This window comes from Pseudophryne corroboree, chromosome 12, assembly GCF_028390025.1.
Source record: "Pseudophryne corroboree isolate aPseCor3 chromosome 12, aPseCor3.hap2, whole genome shotgun sequence".
Lineage (NCBI taxonomy): Eukaryota > Metazoa > Chordata > Amphibia > Anura > Myobatrachidae > Pseudophryne > Pseudophryne corroboree.
Genome location: NC_086455.1, coordinates 76,722,501 through 76,741,588, shown reverse-complemented (window position 1 = coordinate 76,741,588; position 19,088 = coordinate 76,722,501). Strand labels below are relative to the sequence as shown.

The following is a 19,088-nucleotide window of genomic DNA, read 5'->3' as shown; positions in this document are numbered from 1 at the left end:
TGTGTTCCTACTCGCGGCCCTCAAAAGGCAGCAGCTAACGGCGGGGTGAGGATTCCAATACGGACTAAGTGACTTCTGGTTCCAGCCTTTGTCGGGAGATTATTGTAAAATCATGTGGTAACCAGCCCACACTGGTTACCTTGCGGTACGAGTTTAATCTTATTCTGTACGTCTGTCTATTTTTATTAAATACTTTTATGCACTATGGAGTGCCCCCTATATATGCTTTTTTAACAGATATATATATATATATATATATAATTTGCAAATGGTCCCGGCACTCCCCTTGAAGTGTAATAGCTGCTGCGGTGCCCTCCTGGTGGAAACTAACTTCCACTAAGTAGTGTATCGATGTGGCGGCGGCACTCAACCAGACTTCACAACTGCAGTTCAAAGATTTATTGCGCCGCAATAAATCTTTGAACTGCAGTTGTGAAGTCTGGTTGAGTGCCGCCGCCACATCGATACAATATATATATATATATATCCTCAAAATAAGAGCACGGTCTCCGCCTCTTTCGGGGTCCGGCACCCAATCAATCATGCGGCATATAGACAACATGGCTTAGCCTGCAGTGAAGCTTATATCGGATGTTGATCAGTTTGCCAGTGTGGGGGTGATCAACATCGGATATAAGCTTCACTGTAGGCTAAGCCATGTTGTCTATATGCTTCTATGCCCATGTGGCCTGGCATACGTTGGGATGACGACCTGCACATTTAGAGAACGCATGGCAAATCACAGGAGTTCGATTCATCAAGCAATTACATCTGGTACGTCTGATAAACCGGTTGCACAGCATTTCCTTAAAGCGGGACATCAGGATTCAGCACTTAGATGTCGCATGATTGATTGGGTGCCGGACCCCGAAAGAGGCGGAGACCGTGCTCTTATTTTGAGGAAATTGGAGGCAAGATGGATCTTCAAATTGGGAACTCTAGCCCCCAATGGGCTAAATGAGAATAATCATCTAGGGATTTTTCTTAGATAATGGACATGGTTTTTGTCCTCCGAGACCAATGCACTGTGTAGGGATTATGAAGTATATTTTTTATATATATACATTTTTTATTATGTATTCATATATGTATATTTTTTATATATATACACATATATGTATGTTTGTTTATATATATATATGTGTGTGTTTTGTTGTTGTTCTTTGTCATGATTGATTGTCGTCCGTACCTTACCGGCTCCTACTACCCGCAGGCTCTAAATTGAACAACTATAATGGGTCCCCTATAAATCACAATGATTATGTGATTAGTCTTTAGCTTAGAATTAACTCTTATGCTATGATCTCTAGTTTTGATCTCCGAATGCGTGACTGATTGGCTGCTTAGTATCTGTCCCATAATGCTATGGCTAGGTTGTCGTATACTGTGGGTCTCGGGCGCGGTTGCTTGGCAACCACCGCGAGACGATATATATTTCTTTTTGCATTTGGGATTGCTTTAGGGAGGCGTCCGGCAGGTTGCTTGGCAACCGCATGAATGTGTCACCTCCTCCTATCACGGAATGAGTGCGGGGTGACGCTCGGATGGTTGCTTGGCAACCAGTCCGACACGTCACTTCCGCCCAGGTATTCATTGGCAGCCGGCGGATATGGGACGGCCTCGTGGCGGTTGCTAGGCAACCGCTATGGAACGTGATGTTCGTCTGTCTATGCCCGTCTAGCGTGGGGGTGGATTACGACAGGCTCTACTTCTCACGGTAATATGTATAATACTGGTGATATTGGTTGACAAGGGAGATATTTGCACTAGGACATATGCACATTGATATAATGGTTGTTCCTGTATATAGTGATCTGAACATAATGGGCTAACTCCGCCCACATGATGACGCAATTTTGGCGCGTTTTTTTTGAATGGTGGGTAGATAAGGAGCCGGTGAGGCAGGGTCAGTTAGGCTGCTGGTATTCTAACTGTGATGTGACAGCTTTCTGATGTTCTTTGTGTCCCCTGATGACGGTCTGGATATGACCGAAAACGTTTGGGCTTTATACAATCATATTGGACTGCAGTAAACAGTCATGTTGTGCTGTCTGGAGAATAAAATTTCGTTTTGATATTTAAATCAAGAAAAGACTGGCGAGTGCTCCATTGCCTTTTTCTATATTTGGATTCCCTGGAGGGGATCTGTGGATGACACCCCAGCTGCTGCATTGAGCATTTAAACGTGAGTGCGACCTTCCTCTTTTATATATATATATATATATATATATATATATATATATATATATATATATATATATATATATATATATAGCAGAAAACTATTTGTAAAGTATACAAGTCTTATATGCACACTAGACTTTTTATGTGGGCTGTCCTAATAATAACAGGAACTTTCCTGAAGTCATGTCACAAGCATATAAACAATTGGCTGGCTGTATTATGAATATCAGTCCAGAACATACAATGGGGCAGATATATTAAGCCTGTAGAAATGATAAAGAAATGATATGTGGAAAGTGATAATGCACCAGCCAATCATTACACTTTTGAAAAATTAGTTAGGAGCTGATTGGCTGGTGCGTTATCAGCTTCCACATATCACTTCTTTATCACTTTTCCAGGCTTAATACATCTGCCCTTTGAAAAAGCTGCAGGACCTGCAGCGAAACGCGTCAGTGCCATCCTGGTCACCGACCATTATGTTACAAAACAAGTGCCCGGACCATACTGGACGTTCAGATTCAACACATGGTGGATATAACAGGCCTACCAGGGACTCATTCCGCAAGCAAAGCTCCGCACATTGGTGAGGATTGAGACTATGATATCAAGCTCATAATTGAAGAAATTTCCTTTGGGACTTTCTCCCTCCAGCGGTATAAGAAGAATAACTTCCCATTGGGACTGTGCAATCAGCTCCTAAGCCTTTTAAGTCTGCATATACTGTTGTCCAGTTATCACTAAAAAGGAACGGACACTTCTATTTTACGTTCATTAATTTTGTTGGTGATCATACTGATTTTTAATGGTTATTTTATCAGAGTTATAATAAATGTTTTAATCTGTTTTCATACAATCCATCTCATCTTGGTATCAATTGTATTTAGCGCTGCTATTTTCTTTATATTGTTTTGTTGGTTTTAGGTAATAGGATTGACTAATCCTATCTTTTAGCAGCAGCATTAGAACATCAACCCTTTTTGCGCCTGAGCATTAACCTTGGTTAATTTCTCTTTGTTACATCTGCCCCAATGACTGCATGCAGTGTGTAGTTGACAGCTACACTTTAATTCCCAAGAGCAAAGAGAGAAAAAAAAAAAGTTGGTACCTTTGTTTTCTCATCCACAACTCGGAGTCCATCAGCTGACACCCATAGGACGGCCTTGATTGCCTTCTTGCCTGTCTTTAAAGGAGGGGGAAAAGAAAACACTTTTTTACAATGTGGTATTCAAGAGAAAACCTCTCTCTCTCTCTGTGGACCCAGAATATAAACAACCTATCAAAACAAGTCCAGTATAATGCAAGAACGTCTTTGTACTCCAGATCCATGCTAATTAATTCACCAAAGCAGGAGAAAGGGTCAGAGAAGCACGGCAGGTAGAAAGAACAAAAACCTAAGGGTCAATTTTGGAACAGGGAGATACTTGAAACAAAGACTACAAAATACACTTATGTGAGGATGGAAAGAATTCTGCATGAAAATTCTTTACCTGGACTGGAGAACCTACCAAAAAAATTAGGAGGAGACTGGCACACATGAAAGAATAAGGAGTTACACCACTAGTACCCTTTATCTGAAGAACCTTTGGGTAACACACTGTAAAATGGCATCTAGGTAACACATTCCGGTAGTGGTTTATTGGGTTTACTAACGTTACCGTATATTTTTACACCAATTGTCAGACAGAGGCTGGGGTGCATCACAGTACACATTTCTTCTGACTCCAATATACAGATCTTTATATCTTACCATAGCATTTGCTTGTCACCTTGTAAGGTTATTTTGGTTACTATAACGAATTGGCATTAAATAAAGAAATTCCTAAGATTTAAAAACTAATTTTTATTTGAATTATCTGAATACAATTCCCCCCCCATCTTCCCCAATCATGTACAACAGAAGTACTAGCTCTTTCACTCTCTCATATGCTGGTTAGTGGCTAATTTCCCATTAGGCATGTGAGGCATGTGCCTAGGGACGCCACTTGTTTGGGGGAGGCACTTGGATGCTTATGTTGGTACTGTCAGCCCAAAAAGTACCAGCACCTGCATGATATTTCCACTGTACTGTACCAAATGCCATCTTGAATGGAGTGTAAACGGCTAGGACATGCACGTACTGCCTCTGTAAGCTGTTCTACTTCGTAAATATGTATACATAATAAAAAAAATAAAAAATGAAAAAATCATAGTGTCTTTTTTAAATTATTCTATTAAATTTGCTTTCCTTAAATGAGGGCTTATAGTCAAATCAATAAAAATAATAAAATGATGGAGGTGGGGGGCGGCAATCACTTTTGTGCCTATGGGCGCCCTCACCCCTAAATCGGCCCCTGATGCTGGTAAGTATATATCACGCAGTAAATGAACAGGTAAATACATCAAGAGTTGTTTATTTTCACCTACTTCGCCAAAGTTCAGAAAAAAACAAAACCCATTGCCATACATCACTCTGCTAACTAACGTATGTGTCTATATACATGTATTTATAATAAGGACTGGAAGCCAACATATCGCTTCCTTCTGAAATATTAGCCATAGGCTTCAAGGCAACAGTATCAGTCCTGGACAAATTGTCATGTAAAAGGGTAATTTGTTCGGCCTCTAACTTCTATATCCAGCCTCCCACGTCTCTATGGTGGACTGCTGGGGATGAGCACATTCCCCATGGTCAGTTAGACAGCAATGGAAGGGATGGAGGTACGTGCTTTCAGCAGTATTTGAGCTGATCCCCTTCCCAAAGGCACAATAGGGAGGAACCCAGGGATGCTGTTAAAGATTCACCAGGGTCAGTAGTAATATGCCAAAGTAAATTGGCGTTTTCTCTGACAGTTTAAAATTTGATTGACTTAGAAAATAAGAATTTACTTACCGATAATTCTATTTCTCGGAGTCCGTAGTGGATGCTGGGGTTCCTGAAAGGACCATGGGGAATAGCGGCTCCGCAGGAGACAGGGCACAAAAAAGTAAAGCTTTACTAGGTCAGGTGGTGTGCACTGGCTCCTCCCCCTATGACCCTCCTCCAGACTCCAGTTAGGTACTGTGCCCGGACGAGCATACACAATAAGGGAGGCATTTTGAATCCCGGGTAAGACTCATACCAGCCACACCAATCACACCGTACAACTTGTGATCTAAACCCAGTTAACAGTATGACAACAGAAAGGGCCTCTTAAAGATGGCTCCTTAACAATAACCCGAATTAGTTAACAATAACTATGTACAAGTATTGCAGATAATCCGCACTTGGGATGGGCGCCCAGCATCCACTACGGACTCCGAGAAATAGAATTATCGGTAAGTAAATTCTTATTTTCTCTATCGTCCTAAGTGGATGCTGGGGTTCCTGAAAGGACCATGGGGATTATACCAAAGCTCCCAAACGGGCGGGAGAGTGCGGATGACTCTGCAGCACCGAATGAGAGAACTCCAGGTCCTCCTTTGCCAGGGTATCAAATTTGTAAAATTTTACAAACGTGTTCTCCCCCGACCACGTAGCTGCTCGGCAGAGTTGTAATGCCGAGACCCCTCGGGCAGCCGCCCAAGATGAGCCCACCTTCCTTGTGGAGTGGGCTTTTACAGTTTTAGGCTGTGGCAGGCCTGCCACAGAATGTGCAAGTTGAATTGTGTTACAAATCCAACGAGCAATCGACTGCTTAGAAGCAGGTGCGCCCAACTTGTTGGGTGCATACAATATAAACAGCGAGTCAGATTTTCTGACTCCAGCCGTCCTTGCAATGTATATTTTTAAGGCTCTGACAACGTCCAACAACTTGGAGTCCTCCAAGTCGCTAGTGGCCGCAGGCACCACAATAGGTTGGTTCAGATGAAATGCTGATACCACTTTAGGGAGAAAATGCGGACGAGTCCGCAGTTCTGCCCTATCCGAATGGAAGATTAGATAAGGACTTTTATAAGATAAAGCCGCCAATTCAGATACTCTCCTGGCAGAGGCCAGGGCTAGTAACATAGTCACTTTCAATGTGAGATATTTCAAATCCACCTTTTTCAATGGTTCAAACCAATGGGATTTGAGGAAATCTAAAACTACATTTAGATCCCACGGTGCCACCGGAGGCACCACAGGAGGCTGTATATGCAGTACTCCCTTGACAAAAGTCTGGACCTCAGGGACAGAGGCCAATTCTTTTTGGAAGAATATTGACAGGGCCGAAATTTGAACCTTAATGGATCCCAATTTGAGACCCATAGATAATCCTGATTGCAGGAAATGTAGGAAACGACCCAGTTGGAATTCCTCCGTCGGAACCCTCCGATCCTCGCACCACGCTACATATTTTCGCCAAATGCGGTGATAATGTTTCACGGTGACTTCCTTCCGTGCCTTAATCAAGGTAGGAATGACTTCTTCTGGAATGCCTTTCCCTTTTAGGATCTGGCGTTCAACCGCCATGCCGTCAAACGCAGCCGCGGTAAGTCTTGAAAAAGACAGGGACCCTGCTGTAGCAGGTCCCTTCTCAGAGGTAGAGGCCACGGTTCGTCCGTGAGCATCTCTTGAAGTTCCGGATACCAAGTCCTTCTCGGCCAATCCGGAACCACTAGTATTGTTCTTACTCTTCTTTGCCGTATGATCTTCAATACCTTTGGTATGAGCGGCAGAGGAGGAAACACATACACTGACTGGTACACCCAAGGAGTTACCAGTGCGTCCACAGCTATTGCCTGTGGATCTCTTGACCTGGCGCAATATTTGTCCAGTTTCTTGTTGAGGTGAGACGCCATCATGTCTACAATTGGTCTTTCCCAACGGTCTATTAACATGTTGAAGACTTCTGGATGTAGACCCCACTCTCCCGGATGAAGATCGTGTCTGCTGAGGAAGTCTGCTTCCCAGTTGTCCACGCCCGGGATGAACACTGCTGACAGTGCTATCACGTGATTCTCCGCCCAGCGAAGAATCTTGGCAGCTTCTGCCATTGCACTCCTGCTTCTTGTGCCGCCCTGCCTGTTTACATGGGCGACCGCCGTGATGTTGTCCGACTGAATCAACACCGGCTTTCCTTGCAGGAGAAGTTCCGCCTGGCTTAGAGCATTGTAGATTGCTCTTAGTTCCAGAATGTTTATGTGAAGAGACTTTTCCAGACTCGTCCATACTCCCTGGAAGTTTCTTCCTTGTGTGACTGCTCCCCAGCCTCTCAGGCTGGCGTCCGTGGTCACCAGGATCCAATCCTGAATGCCGAATCTGCGGCCTTCTAATAGGTGAGCCTTCTGCAACCACCACAGAAGTGACACCCTTGTCTTTGGTGACAGGGTTATTCGCAGGTGCATCTGCAGATGCGACCCTGACCATTTGTCCAACAGATCCCTTTGGAATATTCTTGCATGGAATCTGCCGAATGGAATTGCTTCGTAAGAAGCCACCATTTTTCCCAGGACTCTTGTGCATTGATGTACTGACACTTTTCCTGGTTTTAGGAGGTTCCTGACCAGATCGGATAACTCCTTGGCTTTTTCCTCTGGAAGGAAAACCTTTTTCTGAACCGTGTCCAGAATCATTCCTAGGAACAGCAGACGAGTTGTCGGGATTAAATGGGATTTTGGAATATTCAGAATCCACCCGTGTTGTCTTAGCACCTCTTGAGATAGTGCTAAAGCTGTCTCCAGCTGTTCTCTGGACCTTGCCCTTATTAGGAGATCGTCCAAGTATGGGATAACTAATACGCCTTTTCTTCGAAGAAAAATCATCATCTCGGCCATTACCTTGGTAAAGACCCGAGGCGCCGTGGACAATCCGAACGGCAGCGTCTGAAACTGATAGTGACAGTTTTGAACAATGAACCTGAGGTACCCCTGGTGTGCGGGGTAAATCGGAACGTGTAGATACGCATCCTTGATGTCCAAGGATACCATAAAGTCCCCTTCTTCCAGGTTCGCTATCACTGCTCTGAGTGACTCCATCTTGAACTTGAACTTTTTTATGTAGAGGTTCAAGGACTTCAGATTTAGAATAGGCCTTACCGAGCCATCCGGCTTCGGTACCACAAATAGAGTGGAATAATACCCCTTTCCTTGTTGTAATAGGGGTACTTTGACTATCACCTGCTGAGCGTACAGCTTGTGAATGGCTTCCAACACCCTCTCCCTTTCGGAAGAGACGGTTGGTAAGGCAGACTTCAGGAAACGATGAGGAGGATCCGTCTCTAATTCCAACCTGTACCCCTGAGATATTATCTGCAGGATCCAGGGGTCTACCTGCGAGTGAGCCCACTGCGCGCTGTAATTTTTGAGACGGCCCCCCACTGTCCCCGAGTCCGCTTGAGAGGCCCCAGCGTCATGCTGAGGTTTTTGCAGGAGCCGGGGAGGGCTTCTGTTCCTGGGAAGGAGCTGCCTGTTGGTGTCTCTTCCCTCTTCCTCTGCCTCGTGGCAGGTACGACAAGCCCTTTGCTCTCTTATTTTTGTAGGAGCGAAAAGGCTGCGGTTGAAAGGTCGGTGCCTTTCTCTGTTGGGGAGTGACTTGAGGTAAAAAAGTGGATTTCCCGGCAGTAGCCGTGGCCACCAAGTCTGATAGACCAACTCCAAATAACTCCTCCCCTTTATACGGCAAAACCTCCATGTGACGTTTTGAATCCGCATCGCCTGTCCACTGTCGTGTCCATAAGGCTCTTCTGGCTGAAATGGACATAGCACTCACCCGAGATGCCAGTGTGCAAATATCCCTCTGTGCATCACGCATATAGATAAATGCATCCTTTATTTGTTCTAACGACAGTAAAACATTGTCCCTATCTAGGGTATCAATATTTTCAATCAGGGATTCTGACCAAACTACTCCAGCACTGCACATCCAGGCAGTTGCTATAGCTGGTCGTAGTATAACACCTGCATGTGTGTATATATTCTTTTGAATAACTTCCATCTTTCTATCTGATGGATCCTTAAGTGCGGCCGTCTCAGGAGAGGGTAACGCCACTTGTTTGGGTAAGCGTGTGAGCGCCTTGTCCACCTTAGGGGGTGTTTCCCAGCGCGCCCTAACCTCTGGCGGGAAAGGGTATAATGCCAATAACTTTTTTGAAATTATCAACTTTTTATCAGGAGCAACCCACGCTTCATCACACACGTCATTTAATTCTTCTGATTCAGGAAAAACTGTTTGTAGTTTTTTCACACCATACATAATACCCTGTTTTACGGTATCTGTAGTATCAGCTAAATGTAACGTCTCCTTCATTGCCAAAATCATATAACGTGTGGCCCTACTGGAAAATACGTTTGAATTTCTACCGTCGTCACTGGAATCAGTGCCCGTGTCTGGGTCTGTGTCGACCGACTGAGGCAAAGGGCGTTTTACAGCCCCTGACGGTGTTTGAGGCGCCTGGACAGGCATTAATTGATTGTCCGGCCGCCTCATGTCCTCAACTGACTGTTTAAGGGAAGATAAACCATCACGTAATTCCACAAATAAAGGCATCCATTCTGGTGTCGACCCCCTGGGGGGTGACATCTGCATATTTGGCAATTGCTCCGCCTCCACACCAATATCGTCCTCATACATGTCGACACCACGTACCGACACACACCGCAAACTCACAGGGAATGCTCTAATGAAGACAGGACCCACTAGCCCTTTTGGGGAGACAGAGGGAGAGTCTGCCAGCACACACCACAAAGCGCTATATATACAAGGGATATCCTTATATTAAGTGCTCCCTTATAGCTGCTTTAATATATATATATATAGCCATTAATGTGCCCCCCCTCTCTGTTTTACCCTGTTTCTGTAGTGCAGTGCAGGGGAGAGACCTGGGAGCCGTTCTGACCAGCGGAGCTGTGACAGAAAATGGCGCCGTGTGCTGAGGAGATAGGCCCCGCCCCTTTTTCGGCGGGTTCTTCTCCCGCTATTTTTCCAGTCAGGCAGGGGTTAAATATCTCCATATAGCCCCTATGGGCTATATGTGAGGTATTTTTAGCCTTGTATAAGGTTTATATTTGCCTCTCAGAGCGCCCCCCCCCAGCGCTCTGCACCCTCAGTGACTGCCCAGTGAAGTGTGCTGAGAGGAAAATGGCGCACAGCTGCAGTGCTGTGCGCTACCTTATGAAGACTGAGGAGTCTTCAGCCGCCGGTTTCCGGACCTCTTCACGCTTCAGCATCTGCAAGGGGGTCGGCGGCGCGGCTCCGGGACCGGACTCCACGGCTGGGCCTGTGTTCGATCCCTCTGGAGCTAATGGTGTCCAGTAGCCAAGCAGCAAATCCACTCTGCATGCAGGTGAGTTTACTACTTTCCCCCTAAGTCCCACGTTGCAGTGATCCTGTTGCCAGCAGGACTCACTGTAAAGAAAAAAAAACCTAAACTAAACTTTCTCTAAGCAGCTCTTTAGGAGAGCCACCTAGATTGCACCCTTCTCGTTCGGGCACAAAATCTAACTGGAGTCTGGAGGAGGGTCATAGGGGGAGGAGCCAGTGCACACCACCTGACCTAGTAAAGCTTTACTTTTTTGTGCCCTGTCTCCTGCGGAGCCGCTATTCCCCATGGTCCTTTCAGGAACCCCAGCATCCACTTAGGACGATAGAGAAACAAGAATATACTTAGACGTTTTTACCATCAAAGAAGGGACTACTAAATAGTAGTTTAAACAAGATACTCGTACGTTTCTGTTGGAGTTGCCACTAATTAAGGCAACAAATAGAGAAAAACACACAGCAGTGCTGCTAAGACACAGGATGTGCACACCGTATAATAAATAAACCAATTTAATGGTAAGAGAACAACAGGAGTATTCTCAACAAACAACATGTAATAAATACAAAAAAGTTGGAAAAATGAGTATATTTTATAAACTATACATAAATGTTCCTAAAAGTAGTAATAAGGCAGACAGTCTGTAAGGATAGCAGCACATTGGACTCCACGATGATGTATGATATAATTACCAGCAGTACACGATGATTAGCTCGTTGCTGTGGGAGGTCTCATTTAAGTCCGTCAGTCTCACCACAGTTAAATGCAACTTGCCGGAGTTCACTTGATCCTTAGGCAGGAGAGTGTCTGGATGATACTCACAATGGGGGTAATTCCAAGTTGATCGCAGCAGGAATTTTGTTAGCAGTTGGGCAAAACCATGTGCACTGCAGGGGAGGCAGATATAACATGTGCAGAGAGAGATAGATTTGGGTGGGGTGAGTTCAATCTGCAATCTAAATTGCAGTGTAAAAATAAAGCAGCCAGTATTTACCCTGCACAGAAACAATATAACCCACCCAAATCTAACTCTCTCTGCAAATGTTATATCTGCCCCCCTGCAGTGCACATGGTTTTGCCCAACTGCTAAAAAATGTCCTGCTGCGATCAACTTTGAATTACCCCCAATGATGGATCCTTATAGACGGTCTGCTTTATTAATACTTTTAGCAACATTTATGTATAGTTTATAACATACATCATTGTTTTTACTACTTTTTGGTATTTATTACATGTTGTTTGTTGAGAATCTTGCTGATAGTCCATCTCACAGTACAATATATATTACTTTGTTGGAGGTGTTGGTATGATGTCATTAGGGGTAAGCTATGTCTAGACTCTATATTGCAATGTGGAAGTCATGGTACAGCAAAATTACATTTAGGTTACAGCATCTGTAAAAAGACCTTGACTCTATTATATGATTGTGTCCCTATGCAAACCTTTATGTTCCCAGCTACACTACAAAAGGCAGATCAATGGTAGATGCATAAAAGTATAATACAACAGTAAAACTACAAACACCTGCGCATTAGAGGAAAACTATGAAATATATAACCTTATACCTAGATGCCATTTGTACAGTGAACGCAGAACCGTCACCATAGCTTTGTTTTAACAGCATAATGCTCAACAGTGAAATTCCTGCAGCTATACAGAGATCAGCGACACACGCATACTGCTCTCTAGGCAGAGACCCAGAATTACTCCCATTCTCCATTATGATGAAGAGGCGATAGAAAGATCTACTCTAGATTTCAGGCAACAGCAATTCCCAAATTGATTCAGTGCATTTTTGCTAAGATGAGACAAAGGTGATTAGAAAGAATTTAGACTGATTAATTATGTGTCGATTATAAAAGCAATTAGCAATTAACCACAGACTAATTATGCACAAATGTTTTCCCATTTATACACGCCTTGTGATGCATGTGAACCAGCAGTGATATTTATCCAGACACGATTATTAAAATGAGTAACACCTATTTCTGGGCAGCAGTACACTTGTACAGCTAGATGGGGTGCAGTGCTACACGGTTAGCGGGATGTGTGTCCATGGACAACTGCCTGTAGTGAGGCTGCACATCTGCTCAAAACCCTAAAAACATCTGCACAACTACAACTACTAAAAATCTTTTAGGATCAGTAACATTGCTTTCTATCCAGAACCTCAACAAAAAAAAGAACAAAAATGAAACTGACAAGTTAATAACACACACTCTAAGGCGCCCGATGGAACAGTTCCCTTGCTTCCCCGATTGGGCGCTAATGCCATGGGTGCCCATTATTTCTGCTTGCTCACTCCTGAGGCGGGGAGCAGAAATGAGTGAAAAGTTTGGCTTTTGGACGCATTTCGGCACCGCGATCAATAGTTTAGATGGGTTTAACCTCTTTACGAGTCTAAACCTGGCCCATTTGGACGAGACATCTGCAGAAAGTAACTGGCGCCCAGTTACTCGTGCCTGCCCACACAATCAATTAAATATAGCCCCATCTAATATAACAGGAGATCAGACTCGTGTGTGCACAAAAAAAATTGAATCACCCCGTAAAAAAGGTCAATTACGAAGGAAAGAAGACTAAAGCGAAACTCATTCCAGGACACTGTTCTGGCAGAATGCCGACTTCATTTACATAGATACCCATTACCTCCCTTTGATACCAGACATCATGTGAGACCTGATCCGATGAGGTAGGCCATCCCACTTGGAAAGGATTAACCTCTGCAGAGGGCGGGAATGAAATTGAGCATAGTCTACCATGTCGAAAACTGACACCATCAGGCCTAGTACTTGTATCGCCGAGTGTATCGACAGTCTTGGGCGAGAGAGGAAGTATCTTATCTTGTCCTGAAGCTTCAGTACCTTCTCTGGAGAAAGAAACAGCCGTTGACTGTGTGTGTCCAGCAGTGCCCCCAGGTGCACCAGGTTCTGAGCAGGGACCAGCTAGGACTTCTTCCAGTTGATGAACCATCTGTGGGCTTGTAGGAAGTTTACAGTCAGTTGCAGATGACTGAGGAGGACATCCTGGGAGTTTGTCAGGATCAGTAGGTCGTCCAGATACAGCAGGATCCTTACTCCCTGGCGACTGAGATGAGCTGTCATTACCGCCATAACCTTGGTGAAGATCAGAGTTGCCGTGGCCAGTCCAAACGGCAGAGCCTGGAAATGATAGTGAAGGTTGCCAATAGCAAACCGCAGATATTGCTGATGCGATATGGCAATAGGTATATGCAGGTAAGCATTTTGTATATCCAGGCATACCATATCATCTCCGGGGTCCATGGCCAGTACAATTGACTGCAGTGTTTCCATATGGAACTTGAATACTCTCACAAACTTGTTCAGTGATTTGAGGTTGAGTATAGGCCGGAAAGACCCATTGGGTTTCGGTACTAGAAACAGGGTCGAGTAGTATCCTCTGCCTCTCTAGGATAGAGGTACCGGCACCACCACTCCTGTATCCAGGAGGGAACTCACAACTATTTGAAGAGCTTGCGCCTGTAAGGGATCCAAAGGGATAACCGTTGTGCAGAACTGGCGAGGGGGATGCCTCTTGAAAGAGACTGCGTACCCATGAGAGACAACTTCACTCACCCATGCGTCTGAAGTGGTCTTTAACCAGACCTGGGTGAATCGCAGAAGTCAGCCTCCCACCTGGGATCCCCCAGGGGTAGGCTTGTCCCGTCATGCAGGCTTGTAGTGTTTAGAAGCAGGCTGATGGGATGCCCAGGATTGTTTAGCCTTGGGCTTTGTGGTTTTGGAAACACGAGATTGTCTCAGTTATGCCTGACCTTTTCTCTTGAGGCCGAAAGTGGAGAAAAGTGATACTTTTTGCCTTCTGTGCAGAAGTAGTGGTGTTAGGGAGAAAGGCAGTCTTAGCAGCCGCAAAGTCAGTCACAATTTTATTAAGGTCTTCCCGAAACAGGATGTCTCCCATAAAAGGTAGTACCTCCAAGGTCTTTATGGAGTCCAGGTCCAACTTCCGTGACCTCAACCACAGAATACGGCGAGCCAGGATGGACATAGTCAATGCCTTGGCCACCAACACACCTGCCTCAGAGGACGCCTCCTGAATGTAATAGGCAGCAGTGGTCATGTGAGACAGGTACTGTCTGGCAATGTCAGAGATATCCTGAGGCAGCTCTTCCTCTAATGCCTAAATCCATGCTTCAATTCCTTTTTGCAGCCCAAGAGGCTGCTATAGTGGGTCTATATACAGCACCTGTAAGGGAGTAAATAGACTTCAGACATCCTTCAACACGCTTATCTGTCGGTTCCTTCAGTGAGGTGACAGTGGTGACAAGCAGAGTAGACGACACCAGTAGACGGGTGACATGGGAATCCACCGGTGGTGAATTTTCCCACTTGTTACACAACGCTGTAGGGAGAGGATAGTGAGCTACCATCCTTTTAGACAGGGAGAATTTAATTCCTGGAAAAGACCTGGGTTCTTGTCGTATGTCCACATGATGGTCAGAAGTAATAATGTTTTAGATACCTTCTGACGTTCAAACCTATCAGGTTTCTTAGACACCGTAGTGGAATCCTCGTCATCATCAGTGATTTGTAGGATCTGATTAATAGCAACCACTAAGTTAGGGACATCAACCGGAGTAGTGGAATCCTCATCAGAAGCAGCGGTGTCAGTGTCTGACGGAACCAGTATACTGCCCCTCTTCATCAGAAGAATCTTCTGAGAGATTAGTGGATTGTGAGGAGGAAGTAGCCCGCTTAGATGACCCCGTGATGCGAGAGTGACTTTGGGGCAGTTTTAGGTCTAACCAAGGAGGGACTCCATTGCTGCAACTGGGTAGACAAATTATCCGCCCAAGGCGTATTTACCATAGGGACAATATGTGACACTAATTGCACAGGAGGTCCCAATAGGTGGCGTAAGAAGTGTCACAAGCGTATTGAGCATAGTTGAGAACTCCGCCCAAGGTGGCTCCTATTTGGTTACCGGAGCCGCGGACTGACTGGGACATTACGGCACATAGTACACAGACCATCGTACAAAACTTCCCCCGCAGGCAAATCCTTGGTGCATGCGCCGCAGGAGCGTTCTCGGATTTCCTGCCCTTTGTGTTAGACATTATTAGTGAATGCAACCGCAGAGAGTATTAGTACAATACAGCCAGAGTACAATACCTGCAAATAAATTCCTTAGTATGTGACTGCGTACACAGTACACAAACAGCAGTGAATAAGTCCGGTATTATGCGACTGAGCCCGCAGTACATAACACCAGCGAATAAAAATCCGGTATTAGGTGACTGAGTACACAGTAGAGCACACTTTAAATCTGTAAATACTGTGAAGCACTATATATGGACCCTGACACACCTAGTCCCTTAGGGTACAGAATACAGTGATAGATATAGCTGGGATACACTCAAAGTGAAATCCACACAGCAGATACAGGCGCACACAGTCACAGTGACAATGCAGATAATTATTTTAGTAATACAATAAAACTGCACTGGTCTAGTATATATTATATATAACAATGGTGGTCATTCAGAGTTGTTCGCTCGTTGCCGTTTTTCGCAACGGAGCGATAAGGTGGAAAATGCGCATGCGCACGGTACGCAGCGCGCATGCGTTCAGTAAAGATTTACACAAGCTCCAGCAACGTTTTTTCATCGCTCGAGTGATATTAGTGTGATTGACAGGAAGTGGGTGTTTCTGGGCGGAAACTGTCCGTTTTCAGGGAGTGTGCTAAAAAACGCAGGCGTGCCAGGGAAAAACGCAGGAGTGGCTGGAGAAACGGGGGAGTGGCTGGAGAAACGGGGGAGTGGCTGGAGAAACGGGGGAGTGGCTGGCCGAACGCAGGGCGTGTTAGTGACGTCAAACCAGGAACTAAACAGACTGAGGTGATCGCAATCTAGGAGTAGGTCTGGAGCTACTCAAAAACTGCAAGGAATTATTTAGTAGCAGTTCTGCTAACCTTTTGTTCGCTATTCTGCTAAGCTAAGATACACTCCCAGATGGCGGCGGCCTAGCGTGTGCAATGCTGCTAAAAGCAGCTAGCGAGTGAACAACTCGGAATGACCACCAATGCACGGTCTGAGACCGGATGTATATATCAGAATACTCGTACACTATATTCTGGCACAGGTACATTTGTTCTTAACGAACGCTGTCTTAATATTGACATATGGAATACTTAAGTGCTTTTAAAACCACAGCGCTGATGTACAGGCGGGTTTACAAAGGAGACCATGCCCTGCAGTTCCAGAGACCAGTCGCATCTATTTTAGAAAATGGCGCCCAGCATCTCAGTCAGGGAGTGAGGGAGAGTGTGAGGCAGCTCCAGGGCGGGAACACCAGCATTAGATGGCACTCTGGGCCAGGGGAGAGGCTAACGGTCAAGCCCCAGTTCCCCTATGCTGGACTTCACCACCTGGTACTACGAAGTCTTATTAAAATGGATATTAGTATATCCGCCCTGTACTCCTATGCCCTGGTGGATATAGTGGGGCCCTGCTCGGTGACAGTGTCCACGCCAGCATCGCATCTCCCTAGACTGCGACAGGAACGCAAATTAGTGGTGGGTCCCGCCTGGGGAACCCTCTTACCTCCTCCCCGTAGCAATCATGCGAACCAGGAGAGCGTCTGCGACCAAGTGCATAGAGCCGGAGCATCTTCACTGCAAGTAGCCCGGGACAGGCTGCGGGAATATGCGGCGCCGCTTGGGAGGTGATGGAACTGCAGCGCTGAAGTGTGACCATGACATACAGTGCTGACAGCCCAGTTTTGAAGACATTTTCTGTCACAAAAAAAACCTTTCAGGGCTGCCCAGTGCAGCCCTCTTGTTAGTGACTGCTTCTACAGGCACCAACTCAAAACTGAGCTCACAGTGCCTGGAGGCTGGGTTATAGAGGAGGCCCCACAATGCATCCTGGGACAGCCTAAAGCTTTAGCCTGTTGGTGCCTCTCTGGATCAAGATCCACTCTACACCCAATGTTTCCCTGTGGAAACCAATGTACCCTGCTGCAGAGAGAGTTTTTTTAATTTACAGATGGGAGTTACAAACTTGCACATACTGTACCCGAAAACATACTACTTGCACTTGCTGGCTATTATTTTCCCATCATTTTAAAAAGTTTCAGCACGTCACAGCACGTAACTGCCTCCAACACTTTACTTCTGGCCCCTAACAGCCTCCTACACTGTCCTGCTATCTGCAAAATGATTTCCCCACTCTCACGTACTACGCTGACTGCACAGTTAACATCCGATATCTAGGCTAGGCGCTTCTAACTGCACTGCGCAGATATCTTGAGCGCTGAATCTGCCCCGAGCAACATTGGTCATTAGTGCGGATTCTACGCACACACAGAATGTGGAGTAACTCAGGTAACATAATAGTGCAAGCTGTAGCATCTAGGTTTCTTTCCTTATGTTAACTGCCTAGATATCCTGTAAAACTAAAATGTGCAATCTTCTGGTAGACATTGAACATGCAATTAAAAAATTATATTATATTTTATATATATATATATATATATATTTTTTTTTTATATATATATATATATATATATATATATATATTTTTATATATATATATATATATATATATATATATATATATATATTTTTTTTTTTTTTATATATATATATATATATTTATTCTTTTTTAAACTGGGCAATTTAATCCTCAGCGATGTGCTACCGGACATAGGGCTATATGGCCTTGCACTTTACGTTATGCAAGTCTTCAAATTACTGTGCAGCACTATGGGGTTGCGATGAAAAAGGAGCGAAGATACAATGCCGCAATGGAGGCACACCTTGGCACATCGGAGAGAACTGAATTGCCCCCTCAAGTGTAGGAACTTTTATCCCCACATATCTAGGTCAAATGACAATTTTAAAGAACAGTGGCCTACACCCGATACACAGCTAACCTCAACATTGCAGGAATTACAAAGTGAAGGCATAAAACATCAAATGCTATGTAGAGACCGTTCTATACCAGTGTGTAACTCCTTATACATGTAATCACAAATTGCATTGGAACTTACTTTTGCAAAGAAGCCTTTGAAGAATTTCCTTTCCTGGAGGAACAGGGGAGGGGACAAGTCGAGCACTATTATTGCTGGAAGCTACAAATCTCCCAAAGTTTGAAATCATCATGCATCAAGAACAGCGCAGGAAGTATTAGTAAGCTCTAAGACATGGAGCAAGCAGTTGGCATTGCTCCCTACGCCCAAGCACGGGAAAGAAGGGGTTACATAAGGTTGCGTCTGGGGCAGGCAAAAACTGCCAAAAGAGAAAGAAAATATAAGTGGCACCCTGTTATTTCCCATGCAAGAAATAAACCAATCTCTATACTGTAGCTAAGTATTCAATTCTTTTCAATAAGAAACTTGGCATTTTGTTATAGGAGAATGTTAAGTTTTGTTCTACATCACTTGTTACATTGTGTCAGAGAAGATACATTTTTCCGTGGTTTACCAATATAGGATATTCATGCCAACTTGCTTAGAATTTAAAAAGGAACCATTCAATATATTTAATGGGGTATAGTACGGTATGCTTCTCAAATCCAGTTTCCGGGACACACTAACAGTGCATGTTTTCCATATCTCTTGCTGGAGCACAGGTGTATTCATTACTGCAGGTCTTCCAACTCCAGATCTCAGGGACCCCTGTCAGTGCAGGTTATCCAGGTCTCCTCAATGTCACACCACCTGTGAA

At 44.7% G+C, this 19,088-nt stretch overlaps 1 protein-coding gene across 6 annotated transcripts in view; it reads right to left on the bottom strand.

Annotated features, from left to right (window-relative positions):
- Positions 1 to 19,088, bottom strand: part of NUMB (NUMB endocytic adaptor protein) — a 255,426-nt gene that overhangs the window by 48,130 nt on the left and 188,208 nt on the right. For 5 of the 6 annotated variants that reach the window (XM_063947663.1, XM_063947662.1, XM_063947667.1 and 2 more), the window contains exons 4-5: positions 18,413 to 18,445; positions 3,293 to 3,367 (exon numbers count right to left, since the gene is read on the bottom strand). In XM_063947663.1, the coding sequence (XP_063803733.1) occupies positions 3,293 to 3,367; positions 18,413 to 18,445 (108 nt within the window). The remainder of the gene's footprint in view (positions 1 to 3,292; positions 3,368 to 18,412; positions 18,446 to 19,088) is intronic. The other variant, XM_063947666.1, reaches the window with a different exon arrangement.